The sequence below is a fragment of the Micromonas commoda genome, chromosome 9 (assembly GCF_000090985.2).
Source record: "Micromonas commoda chromosome 9, complete sequence".
In the NCBI taxonomy this organism is placed as follows: domain Eukaryota; kingdom Viridiplantae; phylum Chlorophyta; class Mamiellophyceae; order Mamiellales; family Mamiellaceae; genus Micromonas; species Micromonas commoda.
The window spans coordinates 1,164,924-1,182,225 of record NC_013046.1 but is presented as its reverse complement, the minus strand read 5'-3'; the positions used below and the strand labels follow the sequence as shown (position 1 = coordinate 1,182,225).

The following is a 17,302-nucleotide window of genomic DNA, read 5'->3' as shown; positions in this document are numbered from 1 at the left end:
GCAGGGATCGACCCGCTCGCATCCCTTGAGCGTCCGCGCGTCATCTACGCCGTCACCCCGGTTGCACGCGCGCCGTAACTCGCGCGTCGCGTCAGATCCCAGAACCCCCTTTGGCTCTGGTGGGCACACCCCTTCGCCTTCGCCATGACCAAGCATCAGCTGGTGACGCACGATGGCGAGCTGCTCGAGGCTCCGCTAGCGTCCTATCTGGAAACATTAGGCGCCACTCAGTGGTCATCCAAGTACCAGGTGGTCGCCATCATGGGCCCCCAGAGCTCGGGCAAGAGCACGCTCTTGAACCACGTCTTCGGCACCGACTTTCAGATGATGGACGAATCGCGCGGCAGGTCGCAAACCACCAAAGGGGTCTGGCTCGCCAAGTCCCCGAAAGACAACGCGTACGGCCCGACGTTGATCATGGACCTGGAGGGCACGGACGGGCGCGAGCGCGGCGAGGACGACACCAAGTTCGAGAAGCAGTCCTCGCTTTTCGCGATGGCAACCGCGGATACCCTGCTGGTCAACATATGGTGCCACGACATCGGCCGAGAGAACGCCTCGGGCAAACCCCTCCTGAAGACGATCTTCCAGGTGATACTCAAGATATTCAACCCGAAGAAGACCACGCTGCTGTTCGTGATCCGCGACAAGACGTCCAAGACCCCGATGGACGCGCTGGTGCGAGACATGCGAACGGACCTGCAGTCCATCTGGCAGTCGGTGACCAAGCCGTCCAAACACGCGCGCGCGTCGTTCGACGACTTCTTCACCCTCGAGTTCACCTCCCTCCCGCACTACGAGTACGCGCACGATCAGTTCATCGAGGAAAGTAACGCCCTGTACGGCCGTTTCGCGGATCCGAACCGGCGCGATACCCTGTGCCCCGTCGCCGACGGCAGCAACGTCCCCGCCAACGGCCTCGTCGTCTCCCTCCGCGAGACTTGGAACGCGGTGGTCGGGGACAAAGACCTGAACCTTCCCGCGCATAAGGTGATGGTGGCGACGGTGAGGTGCGAGGAGATCGCGGCCGCCAAGCTGGCCGCGATGTGCGAGGGACGGGAGCTGGCTTCGCTGATGAGCTCAGTACAAGAAGGTACAGCTCCTCCGGGCCTCGGGTTGAAGCTGGCGGCGCACGCGATCATCGCGCTCCGCGGGTACGACGAGGAGGCGCAATACTTCGACGAGAGCGTCAGGGTGGCCAAGCGCGACGAGCTGCGCACGAGGCTGGTCCACGCGCTCAAGCCCATCGCGTTTGAACACCTGAAGCGCGTTCGGGAAAAGCTGCTTCGAAGGTTGCGAAACGCGATGGCGGCTTCGAAGGATTCCTTCGCGTTTGTCTCCGCCGGGGCGACCAAGGAGGCGCGGGAGGAGTGGGCGAACGCGGTCGCGGACGCGGTTCCCGACGACGACAGCCTCCTCCTGCCCGGGCAGACCCTGCCCGGGGACGCGGATTCCGGAGTGGATTCTTCCGAGGCAGGCGAATCGGATCTTGACACGTGGCGCGCCGTCGCCAATCGCGTCACCGACGACTTCGAGAAGCTCCTCGCCGCGTGCGTCGCGGACGAGCGCAAGACTCGCGTGGGCGACGCCACGCGCGCGTGCGAGCGAACGATGGAGCGCGCGGTGGGATCCCAGGTCACCGGGCTCATTGAGGACCCGCCGGAGGATTTGTGGGAGCGACTCGACGCCGTGCTCGCGACGTCGGCTCGTCGCCACTGCAAGGCGCTGCACGACGCGCTGAAGGGCTTCGAGCCAAGCGCGGACGAGGCGACCGCGGCCAGTACCGCGATGGCGACGCGGGTACGGGAGGTTGTCGAGGCCAAGACGCGGGACGCCGCGGAGAAGGCGACGGAGCTGATGAAAACCGCCTTTGCTCGCGTCTTCTCCAAGGATTCCCGGGGTTTACCGAGGACGTGGAAAGCCACGGACGACGTCGCCGCCGCGAACAGGCGGGCGCAGCGGGAGGCGGTGCGGGTGCTCGGACTCCTCGCGGTGTCCCGGCTCGGTAAGCCGGATGGACCGGATGGGGACAAACAGGACGCCGAGGCGCAGGCGCAGCGGCAAGACGCAATCGACGCCGCGCTGTCCACCCTCGTTCAGGAACCGGAGGATGATGACCACGTGCCGAACCCCGATGAGGATCTCACAAAACCACCGCGTCCCGAGCTCCCGACGGAGTGGGTCGACGAGGACGAGAACGCGGTGATGCTCACCCCGCAGGAGTGCCGCAGCGCGTGGCGCAAGTTCGAGGCGGACACGGCGTACGCGGTGTCGCAAGCGCTCGCCGCGAGGGAGGCTGCGGCGCGGGGCGGCGCCCCCGCGGCTCCCGCGTGGATGATCGCCGCGCTAATCGTCACCGGCTTCGACGAGGCGATGTGGCTCCTTCGTAACCCCATCACGTTGCTGTTTCTGGTCGCGGCTGGGCTGTTTCTCCGGGCCATGTACAACAACATGGACGTGGAGACGGCGATGCGCATGGGGGTGGTGCCGGGGTTGATGTTCCTGGCGACGAAGGTTGTGCCGACGGCGATGGCCATACTGAAGAAGCTGTGGGAGGAAGGCGCGATGATGCACGGCATTCAGCCCGTCGGCTCGGTCACCGGGTCGGCACAGGTAGCGGGTCACGCAAACGCGGCGGGCGGTGACGCGTCGATCGCGGCGGGGGGCGAGAAGGAGAGGGTGTTCGCGCCGAGCGTCAGCGGCGAGGGCGTCCGCGTCCGCAAGAAGGGCGAGTGAGTGAGCGTGTTCGCGCCGAGCGTCAGCGGCGAGGGCGTCCGTGTACGCGAGAAGGGCGAGCGAGTGAGCGTCTTGAACTGTTTTCCAGCTCAGAGTCCTCCTCGTCGTTTCGATCGTGATGTTGAAACACCGTTGCTCTATACGAATACAAACTTACATCTAACGGTCGCACGCCGTCCCTTACTCCTCGTCGGGGGCGCCGACGACGAGGGACTTGAAGTAGGCGAACGAATCGTCCCCGATCATCCAGCACAGCCCGAATCCCGCCGTGATCCCCCACCCCGCGAGACCGGTGGCCATGCGCGTGGGCGGGAGCATGCGCACCGGGAGGGTGCCGTACATGCTCTTGGGCACGAACATCTCGGCGATCTCGCGCATCGTGACTGTCTCTGTTGCGTGCGTGTGCGCGCCTGGCTCCTGTTGGGCGATGCGAGCGGGGTGGAGGTCAGTCTCGCGCGCGCGCTTGCCCGTTGCCAAACGATATCTTTGGAACCCTAAAAATCGAACGGGGCGGTGATCGCGCGGGTGTACGTCCGTCCGTCGACGCGAAACCCGCGCGGCCGGGGTCGCGACGCCGGGGTGGGATGGGCGCGGGGGCGTACCTCGGGCGAACCGTGCGCTCTCTTCGCGTCACGGAGTGTGACCGGCGACGCGCCGCGGGACCGCCCCAAAAGTCTCAGCTCCCCTCGTCAAACTGGGACGACTGCGGCCTCTCCAAACGCGGGGAAGAACGCGCTCGCAAACAAACACAGTCAGCACGGGCGCAGGGGCCGCGTTGGTCGACGGCGGTAACGTCGGGTCCCAGGCGCCGGGACAAGTGCGGGCGTGACCCTTGGGTCCGAGGGTATCCGAGGAGTCTCCGCGCGGCGACGAAGGCGGCGTCTCGGCCGCGGCGCGCGAGCGATCGAGACGGACCCGCGCGGTTGCCGTTCAGAGACTCTTCGCCCCTCCAAATCCCTCCGCCCTCGCCTTCGTTGACGCGCCGGTCGCGCCCCCGCGGATCTCGCCATGCGTCCCGGGACGCAGGTGTGGGCCAAGGTGGAGGGCTACCGGTGGTGGCCCGCGGTCGTGTTGGACCCGGCGGACCACCGAGACGAGATGAGGGACGCGCCGAAGATGCCCGATCGATCCAAGCCGGTGCTGGTGCGATTTCATCACACCGAAGACATCGGGTTCATGGCGCCGTCGAAGGTGCTGGACTTCGCCGAGCACGTGCGCGAGAAGAGCGCGGGGGGGAAGAAGGGCGGGGGGTTCGCTCAGGCGGTCGCCGCCGCCAAAGCCGCGCTCGGAATGGGCACGGACGTCTCGAACGTGACCGGCGATGATCGCGAGAAAAGCGGTGGCGAGAAAAAACCAAAACCCCCGGCGTCGAACGGGGAGAAGGAGAAGGACGCGCGACCGAACGTCGTCGACGCGCAACCGGCTCAAAGGGGTAAGCTCAATCGCACGCCTCGAAACTCCGAGAACGTCGAGACGGGCCGGCCGCGAAGGCAAGCCGCGACCGCCGGCGAGGAACAGAGGCGCGAGGGACCGAAGGTGATCCCCGGCGAGTTGGGCGCCGCGGCCGGGTACCTCCACGGCGCCGCGTCGAGGGCGCAGGAACGCGCCGAGGCCGGGCTGGCGGACGGGGACGGGGACGGGGACGAAAAGTCGGCACCCACCCGGGACGACGCGTCATCGGGCGGTGACGCGTCGTCGGGCGGTGACGAGTCCGGGGACGACGAGGCCGGGGACGTCCGGGAGAGGGCGGCGCGGTTGCTCGGCGGGTTCGCGGCTACGGCTGCGGACGCGAACAGCTCGTCGATGGACGAGATTGCCGCCCGATGCGACGACTTCGAGCGGTCCATGCGGTGGTACATGGGCGTCGACGACCCGAAAGAGGCTGGGGTCGTGGCGGGCCTCGGGGTGCACCTGTCCGAGGTGGGCGTCTTACTCGGTAAGGCGGCGGAGGAGGACGCCGCCGCCGAGGAGGGCCACCACGGGAGGATCGTCGTCGCCATCGCCGAAAGCAAAACTGTCACGCAAGCCGGAGCCGTCACGGCCGTCGCAGCCGACGCCAACACCGCGGGTGGGTCGACGAGGAGGGCGTCCAAGCGCGAGGCTGCCGCGGCGGCGACGGACGCCATCAACTCAACAATTAACTCAAAGGGGGGCGGGCCCGCGGCGGCGACCGCGTCGAAGAACGCCAAGGACGCGTCTGACGCTGCCAGGGAGCACGCCAAGCGGGCTCGAGAGGCTTCCAACGCGGCGGTCGCCGCGTCGAACTGGGGGACGGGGACGGGGACGGGGACGAAGAGTCGGCGCCCGCCGGGGACGAAAAGTGGGCACCCGCCCGGGACGACGAGCGACGGGTCCCCGCCGACTGGACAGATCGAGGACGGCGGCGCGGACGGCTCGATGGACGACGCGTCGCCCGGACGGAAGACCAGGGCGTGCCACCAGTGCGCGCGCCGACACGTTCCGAGGTTCGAGTGCAAGAACAAAACCGCCTCTCACCCGAAGGGGGGCAGGTCTGGCGGGGTCGCGTGCGGAGCGTCCTACTGCGACGGGTGCGCCCGGCGCCACTACCCGCGCTGGTACCGCGACGGCGAGACGTCGCATCTGCGGTGCCCCAAGTGCTCCGGCGCGTGCGTCTGCCGCGCGTGCCTGCGGGACCCGATCCCGCCCCCCGCCATCGCCAACGCCATCCCCCCGCATCGCCTGCGCGGGCTGTACGAGGACCTGGTGGCGTCGTGCGCCCACGCGCTGAAAATGACGGCGGAGAGGGAGACGAGCGAGATGGCTGCGGATGCGGAGTGCGCCGCGACGAGGGACTCGCACGAGGACGCGTTGGACGCGTCGAGCACTCGCGGGTGGCGTTTGTTCTGCGACCAGTGCGGCGGCGCGGTGGCGAACTTGCACAGGTCGTGCTGGGCGTGCGAGGTGGACCTGTGCGTCGAGTGCTGCTCGGACTTGAGGTGCGGGGTGGGCGTAGGGAGCCCGGGGTGGAAGAACGCGGGGGGGGCGCCGGCGGCGACACCCGCGAGCGCGCTCGTGGGGGCGGGCAAAGGCGGCGTGAGTCACGCGGGGTCACACAACAAGAGGACCCGCGACCAAATCGAGCATCCGAGCGCGGACGATTCCAAGCCGGCTGGCGAGCGCCCGAGCGAGACGACGCTCGCGGCGCTGCCGGTGAAGAAGCGACTCAAGCTCGCGGCGACTCGAACGGACTCGGGCACGGTCGTCACAAAGCCGGACGTCTCAAACGCTGCCGCCGGGTTCGGCCGGAGCTCGGAACTCATAAAAATCGAGCCGCCCGACGCCTCGGTAAAAGTCGAGGTGGGCGTCGAGTCGAGCCCTTGCGCGGAGCCCTTGCTGTGCGTGCGATGCACCCGCCCGATGGAGCTCAGATCGTGCGTGGAGCGAAAGTGGCTCGACCGGATATACAAGTCGTCGCGGTATCTCGCAGCGGTCGAGAAGCTCGAGAAGGAGAGGAAGAAGCTCGACGTGGAAGTCGGAGTCGTCGCGACGACGACGGGGAAGAGCGGCGTCCTCTCGATGAAGGCGTCGGACGATGAACGGTGCCCGTGGTGCTCCGCGCTTCCCGTCGGGTCGAGCGAGTTGCGCGACTGCGGCACGGGGGGCTCGGTGTGGTGCCCCCGCGCGAGGGACCTGCGTGCCGACGCGGGTGCCGACGGGGGTGCCGACGTGGTGGGGGAGGAGCCGGGGACGACGCCCGTCGCCCGCGCGACGCCGACGGACCCCGACGCCCTGCGCCACTTTCGCTGGCACTGGGCTCGGGGCGAACCGGTCGTCGTCCGCGAAATCGAAGTCGACGCGGCGGGGGCGGACTGGTCCCTCGAGACGCTCGAACGCGCGCTCCGCGACGGGGGCGCCGAGGGTGCCGAGGGTGCCGACGACACGACCGGCGGTGACGCAGCCGGCGGAACGACGCGGACGTCGCGCACGGATCGCATGGTCCCGGTGGTGGACGCGAGCAAGGAGTGGGGAGCCGGGGTTCGATCGAGCGCCGTCGCCGAGGCGATGACCGTCGGCGACTTTTTCAAGGGCTTCGCCGACGCGCGGGCGTTCGGTCCCGACGCGACGTACCGGATGGACGGGTGGCCGTCCGAGGCTGAGCTTCGTGCACGCGCGCCCCGTCACGTCTCGTACGCCATCGGCGGCTTACCCTTTCAGGAGTACACCAACCCGGTGGACGGTCCGATGAATTTGCGCACGCACGTGTCGGCCAACGCGGGGGGTTTACACGGCGACGGGGCGTCGTTCGGCGCGGGTGGGGGGTGCGTGCGGACCAGGATCGCGTACGGCAGGCGCGAGGAGGTTGGCGGCGCGGGAGACGCGGTGAGTCAGCGGTTGAGGACGTCGTCGGTGGACACGGCGGAGGTTCTGTGTCTCGCGCTCGAGAGGGACGCGGGCGATGGACGCGACGGTTCGCGCCCAGACGGGGGCTTCCAAACGGGGCACGAATCGCCGGGTGCGGTGTGGCACGTGTTCAGGCGCGAACACGAGGGTCACATCGCGCGATACCTCTCCGAGAATCTCCCGGTCTTGGCGCATCCGCCCGACGGCGATCGAAGGAACCACCACAACCGCGAACACCGCGATTCGGCGAACGACAAACGACGGGCTCTGGCGGCGCGATTACCCCTGCACGACGGGCGGTGCTTCCTGAGCTCCAACGAGATCGACGAGCTCGGGCGGGAGAGCGGCGGGGTGGTCAAGCCGTGGGTGATTCGTCAGAAACGGTCAGAAACGGTCATGATCCCCGCCGGCTGTCCAAGGCAAACTCGCAACGTCAAATCGTGCGTATCCCTCGCGTTCGATTTCGCCGCGCCCGAGAGCGCCGTCGCCGCGCTGAGGGTGGGCGAGTCGATGCGCGAGCTGCCCGTCACGCACGCGGAGCGCACGCGCGGCGAGGGGGGGGTTCACGCGCGGACGACGGTGCTTCACGCGGCGCACGCGGCGGTGACGAGGTTGGAAGCGGGCGACGAGGGCGGATCGAGTCGGTGACGAACAAACTTTTGATTCCGCGCTCGGGGTTCGGGGGTTTGGTATCGGCGCTGAAAGCCCGTACGAGCCAAAACCACCATACCGGTACGGTTGATCACGCTCCGGTCGCGACGCGGACTCTTGTTTGAAGCGTGTTCTCTCTTACTGCAAGCCCGCCAACACATGGCAACGAATGGGGAAGGGGCGCCGGCGCCGCCGCCGCCTCCCGATGTGATTTGATCCTATTGATTATTCCCCCCCCCCCCCCGACGATCCCGTATAAATACCCTCCGCACCCGCGCCGCACCCCCTCCAAGAGCGCGTCTCTCGCGTAGGTCAGGCGTTGAAGATGTACAGCGAGTTGGACGCCGCGCAGGCCAGCACGTGCTCCTGCGGGTGCCAAGCCATGTGCAGAATCTTCGTCTGAAAATCCGGCGATCCCGGCCCTGCGGGTTGCAAATGCGGGCTCGGGCTCGACCTTCCCGACGCCCGCCCCATCAAACCTCCCACCAGACTCGGGCTCGAGCTCAGGGACCCGCCCGTCGCCGCCCGAACGCGTTCCGTTCGGAGCCTCTGAGGGGTCTTGGTAACCTCCAGCGTGTCCGCGCCCCCCGCGTGGGTGTCGAACGTTCTAAACGTGTTTCCGTACGAACCCGTCGCCAGGTGGCTGCCGTCGTCGCTCAGACAGCACTGGAACTTGTCGAAGATGCTGTCGCTCTCGTACAGGTCGCAGAGCTTCGATCGGAGGTGCTCGTGCACCTTGAACTGCGCCACCGGCTTGGAGTCCATGTTGATGTCCCACAGCTTGACGGTGAGATAATCGCGCGCGAGGATGTACCGACCGTCCCTGCTAAACTTGACGTCCGAGATGCTCGCGATGATCTCGCAGAAGAACGACCTGGTGCCGGGGGGCTCCTGCTCGTCGAATATCTTCGCGTGGTTGTTGCACAGCGCCGAGGCGCGCATGTCCGCCAGTCGTATGGCGCCCTTGCTGCTCGAGTAGGCGAAGAGGTTGCACTGATTCGGGTGAAACTCGGCCGACGTGATCACCTCGGTGAGGTCCTCCATGTTGTTCGGCTTGATGTCCACGATGTTGAAGCTGCTGCCGCTGGATTCCAGGTGCCACAGGTTGATGCGCAAGTCGTCCGCGCTGATGAACGTCTCGCAGTCGGAGTTGACGGAGAGCGAGTTGATGTGATACGCGTGCTGGTTGCCGTACAGGCGCCGGCACCGGGCGCTAAACACGACATCCGTGCTGTGCACCGAGGGCAGCCGCAGTCTGCCGCTGAACGACCCGCCCGCGCTGGAGACGGGGGAACCCAGTGTGCCGGGGGAGCCGCCGTTGAGGGGCCGGGCGGGGGCGCCGGGCGGGGGGGGCGTCTTGGGACCCATCAGCGGGTTGTGGTGCGAGTCCGGCGACCCGCCGCCCAGGCTCGCCCTGTGCGCAGCCTTGACGCTGGCGTCCAGGTTAAAGTCGGAGACGTGCTGCATCTGCTTCTCGAAAACTTTCCAGAGCTTGATCGTCTTGTCGTTCGTGGACACCAGGAACCTGGCGCCGTTCGCGCCCTGGTGGCACCACCGCAGCGTGTTGATCTTCTCCTCAATCTCGAGCGACTTGAGGTAGTCAAACTCGGGCTCGTGGGACTGAAACTCGGTGAGGTAGCGGTACTCCACGGGGGGAATGCTCGGACCGCCCCTGGCGCGCATCGCATCCTGCGATTCCGGGGTGATTCCGGGGATTGAGACGGGATCAGAAGGTGCGGCGGGTGGGCGTCGTTGTCGCCAAAAATGTTTAATGAGCGTCGGGTTTGGTCGTCGGATTTTTGCGGCGTGTCTCGGCGGAGGGTGGCGGAGCCGGGACGGGGGCACGCGCGCGCGGCGCGCGGGGAACCGGCGACGCGACGGGCAGATCGTCCGGTTCGGCGCACGGCGGATACGCGATCGACGCGTGGACCGGGCGCGATCGACGCGGATCCGCGGCGTGAACTTCCCCCGCGCGCGCGTTCGAAGGGGCGTCGCCGGGGGGAGTGCGTTGGCGGTAGACGGATGGGTCAGCGGGGCACGCACCAGCGCAGTCTTTGACGGGTGGATCCTCTCGAATAGCACGACGCGGCCGCCCCTGTCGCCGGTCGCGAGGTGCTCCCCTGTCTTATCGAACTCCACCGCGCTGATTATGTCCGCTGCGTTGGCGATCGGGGATCGGGACGGGGCGTCGGGTCAGTCGTCTCGCGTCGGTTATCGCGGGCTGTCTGGGAAAAGCGACATCGTGGTGATGCGTGTCGCGTCGCGGGGGTGGCGGTGGATGTTCGCGCGCTCGTGCTCACCGTCTTGCACCTCCTCTCCCGGCGTGCGCTCGCCGAACACCTGGCTAAAGTTCCAATCGAGCTGCCCGAGGGGCTCGCTCGCGGCCGCCATCGTTCCCCGACCGCGGCTCTCTCCCACTCTCTCTCCTCACCCACCACCCTTCGCCGTGGCTCACTCCTCAGCGGATGTTGCGCCGAGGGCTTGCTTTTTCCCGGCGACAGGACCGCGCCGAAACGGGACCCACCGTCGCTGATGCCGGACCGTGACTCGACGTCCGAGGGGATCGTCGATGTCTTCACGCGCGTGTCGATGTCGCGCGCGATGCGGAGTGGCGTCGGCGGGGTCGCGCGGCAGGGACGAGACGCGAACTTCCGCGGGCGGACGATGACCGGGGAACGCCCAGTTTCACGGTCAACCACGAATTGCAACCCAACGACAGAGATGCGAGCCATACGCGGATAGATAACGACCCCGGGAATAAAATTGCCGACTGTCTCCGCACACGACCCCAGCCGCACTCTGGTCCCTCGCTCTCTGTTCCGACGGGATCGCGCCAATAATCTTCAGACGGAGAAAACTTCATCCGAACGAGTTCATCGGCCTGCGTGACCGAGAGCTGTGCCTGGTTCGCATAGAGAAAATCGAGGGAAATCGGCATTTGCGATTCGCCTGGTTTTCCAGCGCTCTGGCGACATGGGCTCGACAAAACTCGATCTGCGCAGACTGAGATGGCTGTCAGGAGCTGTGGCGGAAGAGGAGCATTGGCTGCGAGAATGCGATCGAATCCGTGACTCGGAAATGACTCAGCACACGCCCAGAAAAAAATCTTGAAGGAATATTTAACCGTCTCCCCATCATTCTCGCGCGCTCGATCCGTCGCCGTGCATGCCCCAAGGGGAGCGCACGCGAGGGATGGGCGCGGACGGGTCCAACGACAACGGGCGGGGTCGCCCCGATCGCCCTCGATCCTCTCCGTCCGGCGAAACGATCACTCCCGAGGAGGTGGAGCGCCGATGTTACAACTGGGCGGAGTCTGGTGCGCTCGAGGGTTGGACAGTGAATGACAGCGGCTGGATGGACCAGTGCCCGTGCGAGGATGCCTTCTACGCCGGGACCTACATCGCGTCGTGCGAACGAACGACGGGGACATACGCGCCGCCGTCGGGAACCGCCCCGAATGGCCCGTTGCCGAGCCGCTCGGGCAGTCCCGGGGGCTCGTCGCCCTCCGCGGACAGCGAGGCTGGAATATTCATGCTCGTGTACGCCGCGTTCGCGGCGGTGTCCTTTCTCGCGCTCCTCGGCGTGAGCTGGTGGTGGAAAAGGGAGGGAGAGCGGCGACGCGCGGACGAGGCCATCGCGGCGGAGCTGGCGAACCCGTGGAACGTCATGGCGCGCATGCGCGCGGGGGAAGGCGGCGGATCTCGGGGATCGCGCGGGACGAACAACGGGACCAACAACGGCACCAAGCACTCGACGCAGAGCACCACCAAGCGCGGCAGCATATTCGGCCTGTTCTTCGAGAATCCCACCGGAAGCGTCGTCTTTGGCAAGGAACTCGCGGTGCTGGACGATCCGGAGGCGGTCGCGTACGTGTACGGCCCGGGAGACGACGACGACACAGCTGGCGGCGGAAAGCGCATCGAAGCGGCTGGCGACGGTTCGTCCTCGTCCACGTCCTCGTCCACGTCCTCGTCCACGTCATCTTCCACGTCCTCGTCCACGTCATCGTCGACGCGAGCGCGGACGTTCGGCGAGGTGCGCGTCACCATGCTCGACGACGAGGACGCGGACGCGGGTGTGCGCACGTACGACGGAGCGGACACCCGGCGGCACGGGTCGCGGATGGCGGGCGCACAGCTGGCGGGCGCACAGCTGGCGGCCGACTCGGAGGTTATCGAGATAAGCGTGGACGGATCCGGGTCTTCGTCGTTCGCGTCGTCGTCGTCGGTGGATGGATCGTCGTCCAGCGGCGGCAGCAGGGACGCGTCGCGGCGGGGCACGCGGGGAGGCTCCTCGTCGTCGTCGTCGTCGTCCAGGGGGACCAGCGTGGTCGGCCTCGCGGCGCTGGGAATGGTCAACCCCGAAACGTACCTTCCAAACTCGAGGCAAAATTCGCGGGGCAGGGCGAACGGGGGAAGGCTGCGGTCGTCGCAGATGTGGGGGGACTGCGACACGGACACGGATGGGGAGGACGCGCCGATTGATCGCGGGTGATTGAAGAAAGAGCCTCCGTTCCATCCGAGAGAAACCCGGGAGAAGAAATCAAAGTTACGAAAGACACGACGCGAGGGTGAAAAGCACCCGTCGTCTGGTTGTCGTGACTCCTCCTTGTTGTTCTTGTTATTTGCCGTGACGAGTAAAACTTTTAAAGTCGAGAGCGCGTGCGAGCGTATCGTATTGCACGACGAGTCGCCATGTCTCAGGCGGACTCGACTCGATTATTTTCCCGCGTTTGTCTCGCCTCCGTCACAGCAGCCGGTCGCTCTGCGTGGGCATGCGGAAGAAGACGTTGAGCGGCGCCAGAGGCCTCGGGTCCAGGATGGCGCTCGGCGCCGGCGGCGGCGGCGGCGCCGCGACCACGGCAGCCTCCTCCTCCTCGTCGTCCTCGTCCCCGCCGGCGGCCTCGAGCGCCGCCGCCTTGGCGAGCGCCGCCTCTCGCTCGGCTCGCTTGCGCGCCTCCATCTGAATCCGCGTTTGCTCATCCGGTAAGATGGCCGGGTGCCTCAGCGCGAAGAGCACGCCGCACGAGATGCCAAACTTGATCGTCGCCGGGGACACGATCTTGAAGATCGTCTTGACCACGACGCCGAGCACGATCTTGATGAAGAAGCGCGTCACCACCTCCACGTACACGAGCGCCCACGCCAGCGCGAGGATGACGACGAGGACGCCTGCGGTGACCCTGGGTTCCTCCCACGATAAGATCCCCGCCACTCGCTCCGCGCAGCTCGCCGCCTCGTCGAGGATGTTCTGCGACATGGTGATCATCGCGAACACCTCGTCCATCTGTTTCTGCAAACTCGCCAACGGGTTGATCGACTCCCAGTTGAACGCCTCCTTCGGGGCGTTGGCTCGTTCCTCCGCCTCTTTCCGTTTCTTCTCCTCCGCCTCGCGCTTCTTTTTCTTCTCCTCGAGCCTCTTCTCGCGATCCGCGCGATTCTTATCCGCGTCGCCCTCCAGCTTGGCGAGCTTCTTCTCCTCCTCCTCAGCCTTCTTTCGCGCCTCCTCTTCTTCCTCCTCCTTTCGCTTGCGCTCCTCCTCGGCTTCCTTCTTGCGACGTTCCTCTTCCTCGGTGGGGGGCGGGAACGGGAGGCCCTGCGATAGCCATTCGTCCGCTTCCATGCGCTGCAGCACCCTGCCGTATCGACTCGGGAACAGCGCCAGGGAGTACAGCGCCACCAAGCAGAGCAACGACGGTATGAACATGTTGGGTTTGTAGATGAGGTACACGATGTAGCACTGCGTCAGCGCGGTGGCCGGTATGCTCTCCCAGCTCAGGGCGTACGTGAGACCGCTGCCGATCTTGTCGAAGCCGGCGGTGAGCCTCTGGATCCGCGCGATGGAGCTCTTGATCGAGCCGATGTTGACCTCGTGCTTGGAGAACTCGAGCAATTCCTTCGAAACCGTCTCGTTCATCGGCGGACTCGAGTGCTTCATTCGCTCGACGATCATGTTCTTGTGCGCCTTGATCATGCGCTCCTTCTCCTCGTCAGACATCGGGGAGAAGTACCACTTATCCGGCAACGTGGGTTCCAGGTACTTCCGCGCCACCAGGGATCCGCCGTTCTTGTAGTTGAACTGCATGCCGCACTCCAACTTGCACGTCTTCTTGATCTCGCCGCTGCTGGGGTCCCTCGCCATGAGCTGAAAGCTCCCGGCGTATCGAACCCCGTCCTCCATGGTGCTCAGCTGCAGCTTGACCCGGCCGAGAAACTTGCACGACGACGCGGTTCCCTCGAAGAGCGCCACGGTGCACCGGGCCGACGGCTCGAACACCGGGTATCGCAGCCGCTGCTTCCACGCCGGCTTCGAGCTGTTCTCCACGCCAGGTAGCCTGGTCCAGTACGGCCCCATCTTGACCACCGCGAACGTGGTGGTGTCCTTGGGCAGATCCGTGGCTCTCAAGACGTCGACGGTCATGCGACCCACCTCGGCGGTGGCGTTACCGCCGTGGAGGTGCTCGAAATACTCCTCGTCGAGGTACGCTCGGACGCACACGTCGCCGTAAACCTCCCCGTCTTTGTTCCGATCGTTACCCTCCTTGTCCACCAGCGTGATCCAACGCTCGTCCGGCGGCCGTTTCGTCCCTTTGTACACGTCCAGCTCGTGTATCGGTATCTTGGCCATGCCGATGAGGTCGTCGAAGCTCGTCGCGCCGTCGTAGTCGTACACCCTCAGCACCAGGTGGTCGACGTAAGGCTTGGCGAGGATAAAGTTGAACGACCTGTCCCACTCCGGATCCGTCGCGTCGTCGATGTAGTGCGTCGCCTGGGTCTGCTCCGGCCGTACGCCCTTCGGATCCACCAGCGCAACCTCGCAGTACGGGTCCGACCCGCCGTCATCGTCCAGGTTCATGATGTTCCGCCCCCGCTTCACCTCCACCCGAAGCAGCGCGGTGACTGGGTCGACGTAATGCGACACTCGACGTTCCGCCTCGGGCTCGGGAACCTTGAGCGTCGGGACCCCGGCGACCCTGAACTCGTCGTCGTGCCTGTTACCCACCCACGTCTCGATGAAAACCCGGCCGGTGATTCCGCGCTCGCCCTCCCAGAACATGAGCTTCTCCTTCATGTGGTTCATGTCGAAGAAGTCAGATTTTTGGTTCTTGGGCAGCGGTTCCAGGTCGTGCCACTGGCGAATCTTCCTGGGTTTGTTGACGTACGGCGGCCGTCCGGCGCCCTCGTCGACGCGCACGCCCTCCATGTCCACCTTGGCGTACCCGATGAAGTCGTTCAATCCGCCAAAGTCTCTGTCGTACACCACGATCTCCACCTTGTCGTCGTCGTCGAGTTCCACCTTTCCGGGAGGGGTCCGGAAGTGGAAAACCTCGTTCCATTCGGGGTTCAGCGTCTTCGGCATCGTGCTCGAGGTGGCCTCGAGACCTCTGTACCTCACGACGACGAACGGGTCGGACGTGTTGCCCGCGTCCATCGCCAGCAAGTTCTCCGCGCGGTGCACCCTGACGAAGAGGCACTTGGAGACCACCTCCTCGCATTCGATCAGGGGCAGCTTGGGCGTGGGCGGGATCTTCGCGCCCGCCTTGAGGCGCATCACCTTCTTGAGCTTCTCGTTTGCGCTCTCGTACGACGTCAGGGCCTTGTCTTTGACCATGTTGACGATTCCCTCCATGCCCTTGCCGTAGTCCTTCTTCGCGTGCTTGTCCTCCTTCTGCACCGGCACCGCGAACATCGGCTTGACGTCGCTCTCGGCGAGCTTCCACGCGTCCACGATGCACCGAAACGGCGCCTTAGTGCTCGCGAACTGTAAATCGAGCTTCTTCTTGCCGTCCTTGTAGACGACGGAGAGTTTGAGCGACTGCGTGGCGTCGAGGTGGGTCAGATCGCGGCGCTTCACGGACACGGTTGTGTTGTCGAGGCCGAACATCTCAGCCTTGAACACCGCCGAGGTTTTGTACACGTGGAGCTTGCCCACGCTGGGCGCCTTGCCGGACTCGGCGAGGACGCACTCGAACTTGCCAACCTCGGACTCCTGCTTGCGAACCATCGTGACAGTTGCTAGGAGGGAGAGGCGGGCGGGCCAATGAAGAAAGAGCCCAAACACCCGCGAGTGAAAAAAAGGTGTTACAGTGCGAGGGGATATTTTTGGGGGAAATCGACGGTTCGACGTCACGTTGCACTGACGAAGTAGTTAGAGGGAGGCGTCGAATAGGAATTATCAAGCAGGGAGCGATTTGAGCGACAGAATATGTGTGTTGTATAGGAGTGATGATCGTGATTAAGATTTACACCAAAAAATCACGCCGTCTCCGCTTGCGCGTTCTTGTCCCTCAGCGGCGCGCGCGGTATGCCGCTCGTCTTACCTCCCCTCGCGCCGCGCGTCGACGCGGATCGCCCGCCCCGTTTGGTGGGCTTCACCTCCTCCTCCGCGGGCTCGGGCTCGGGCTCGGGCTCCTCCTCCGCGGGCTCGGGCTCCTCCTCGACCGTTTTGTCATTCGCCTCCTCGTCCGCGACCCGATCCTCCTCCGACTCCGGCTCCTCCTCCGCGCCCGCCGCCGTCCTCGCGCGGAACGCCGCGAGCGTCGCCTCCCTCTCGCGCGTCATCTCGCGAACGTCCTCCCGTCGCACGGGCGTCGCGAGCATCGTCGCCGCCGTCTTCATCGTCGGCGTCCCGCCCGTCGTCAGGCACCTCGTCAGTCGACCGTCGCCATCCGTCGCGAGCCCGTCAACCGCGACCCTCGCGTCCGCCGCCGCGGCGCGTTGCGCGTCGGCGAGCTCGACGGCACGTACCGACCGCGCCGCGTCGGCGTCGGCGATCGCGTCCAGGCTCTTCGCGGTTCGCTCAACGCCCGCGTCCATCGTCGACGACGCGGCGTCCAATCCCGTCGCCACGGATTCGTTCATCGAATCGCACTCGGCGGCGGCGGCGTCCGCGCTCTCCACCGCCGCCAGCGCGGCGTCGGCGGCAGCCTTGGCGCTCGCGGCCGCGGCTCGCGCGGTGGCGGCGGCTCGCGCGGTGGCGGCTTCCGCGTCCGCGCGCGTTCGTCGCAACTGATCCCTGAGCTCGTCGGCTTCCGCGACACGCGCTTTTTTCACGTCGTCGATGGCTCTCCGCGTCGCGGCCCGGGCGCCTTCCTCCGCGGTCTTCACCTCCGCCAGGGATGTTTCGAGACGTTCCAGACGCGCCACGACGTCCAACCTGACCGACTCGATCACCGACGCGTTCGTCGCGTCGACGTCCGAGTAACGCTCGATCTTCCCAAACAGCGAGCGCATCTCGTCCTTCGCCGACGCGAGCGCGTCGCCGAGCGAATCCGTCTTGACCCGGAGCCTCTCCTGCGCCGCCTCGAACTCGTCCGCGAGGTGCGCCTGCTCGAGACGCGCGCGTTGCTCCTTGGAGAGCTCCGCCGTCGCGACGCGCGCCTCGCGCTCGGCGATGCACACCTTCTCCGCGTGCGTCGCGTGCTCTCGCTGCAGAGCCTTGTGCGCCTTTTTCTGATCCTCGAAGAGAGCCGCGAGCGACGCGAGCTCGCTCTTGGCTAAATCCAAGGCGCTCCGCAGCTCGTCCGCCCTGGCTTTTAGGTCCACGCGTTCCT

General features: G+C 66.2%; 5 protein-coding genes across 5 annotated transcripts; 2 read left to right on the top strand and 3 right to left on the bottom strand.

The window, feature by feature from the left end:
- Nucleotides 1–144: 144 nt before the first annotated feature.
- MICPUN_84884 (predicted protein) lies at nt 145–2,736 on the top strand (the record flags this gene model as incomplete). The annotated part of the gene is made up of 3 exons (XM_002504699.1): nt 145–1,383; nt 1,474–2,121; nt 2,179–2,736. 3 exons carry the CDS (start codon nt 145–147, stop codon nt 2,734–2,736), a joined length of 2,445 nt encoding a protein of 814 aa, XP_002504745.1.
- Nucleotides 2,737–2,859: 123 nt separating this feature from the next.
- Nucleotides 2,860–3,363, bottom strand: MICPUN_50674 (predicted protein). The gene is made up of 2 exons (XM_002504375.1): nt 3,339–3,363; nt 2,860–3,153 (listed from the first exon to the last, which is right to left on the bottom strand). The coding sequence occupies exon 2, from the start codon at nt 3,112–3,114 to the stop codon at nt 2,917–2,919; it is 198 nt and encodes a 65-aa protein (XP_002504421.1). The 5' UTR covers nt 3,115–3,153; nt 3,339–3,363; the 3' UTR covers nt 2,860–2,916.
- A 3,475-nt stretch (nt 3,364–6,838) lies between these two features.
- Nucleotides 6,839–10,146, bottom strand: MICPUN_91707 (predicted protein). The gene is made up of 4 exons (XM_002504374.1): nt 10,050–10,146; nt 9,770–9,905; nt 9,181–9,421; nt 6,839–9,105 (listed from the first exon to the last, which is right to left on the bottom strand). Exons 1-4 carry the CDS (start codon nt 10,138–10,140, stop codon nt 8,062–8,064), a joined length of 1,512 nt encoding a protein of 503 aa, XP_002504420.1. The 5' UTR covers nt 10,141–10,146; the 3' UTR covers nt 6,839–8,061.
- A 908-nt stretch (nt 10,147–11,054) lies between these two features.
- Nucleotides 11,055–12,425, top strand: MICPUN_108951 (predicted protein). The gene has a single exon (XM_002504698.1). The coding sequence runs from the start codon at nt 11,104–11,106 to the stop codon at nt 12,241–12,243; it is 1,140 nt and encodes a 379-aa protein (XP_002504744.1). The 5' UTR covers nt 11,055–11,103; the 3' UTR covers nt 12,244–12,425.
- Nucleotides 12,426–12,495: 70 nt separating this feature from the next.
- MICPUN_61618 (predicted protein) lies at nt 12,496–15,753 on the bottom strand (the record flags this gene model as incomplete). The annotated part of the gene is made up of 1 exon (XM_002504373.1): nt 12,496–15,753. The coding sequence occupies one exon, from the start codon at nt 15,751–15,753 to the stop codon at nt 12,496–12,498; it is 3,258 nt and encodes a 1,085-aa protein (XP_002504419.1).
- Nucleotides 15,754–17,302: the final 1,549 nt, after the last annotated feature.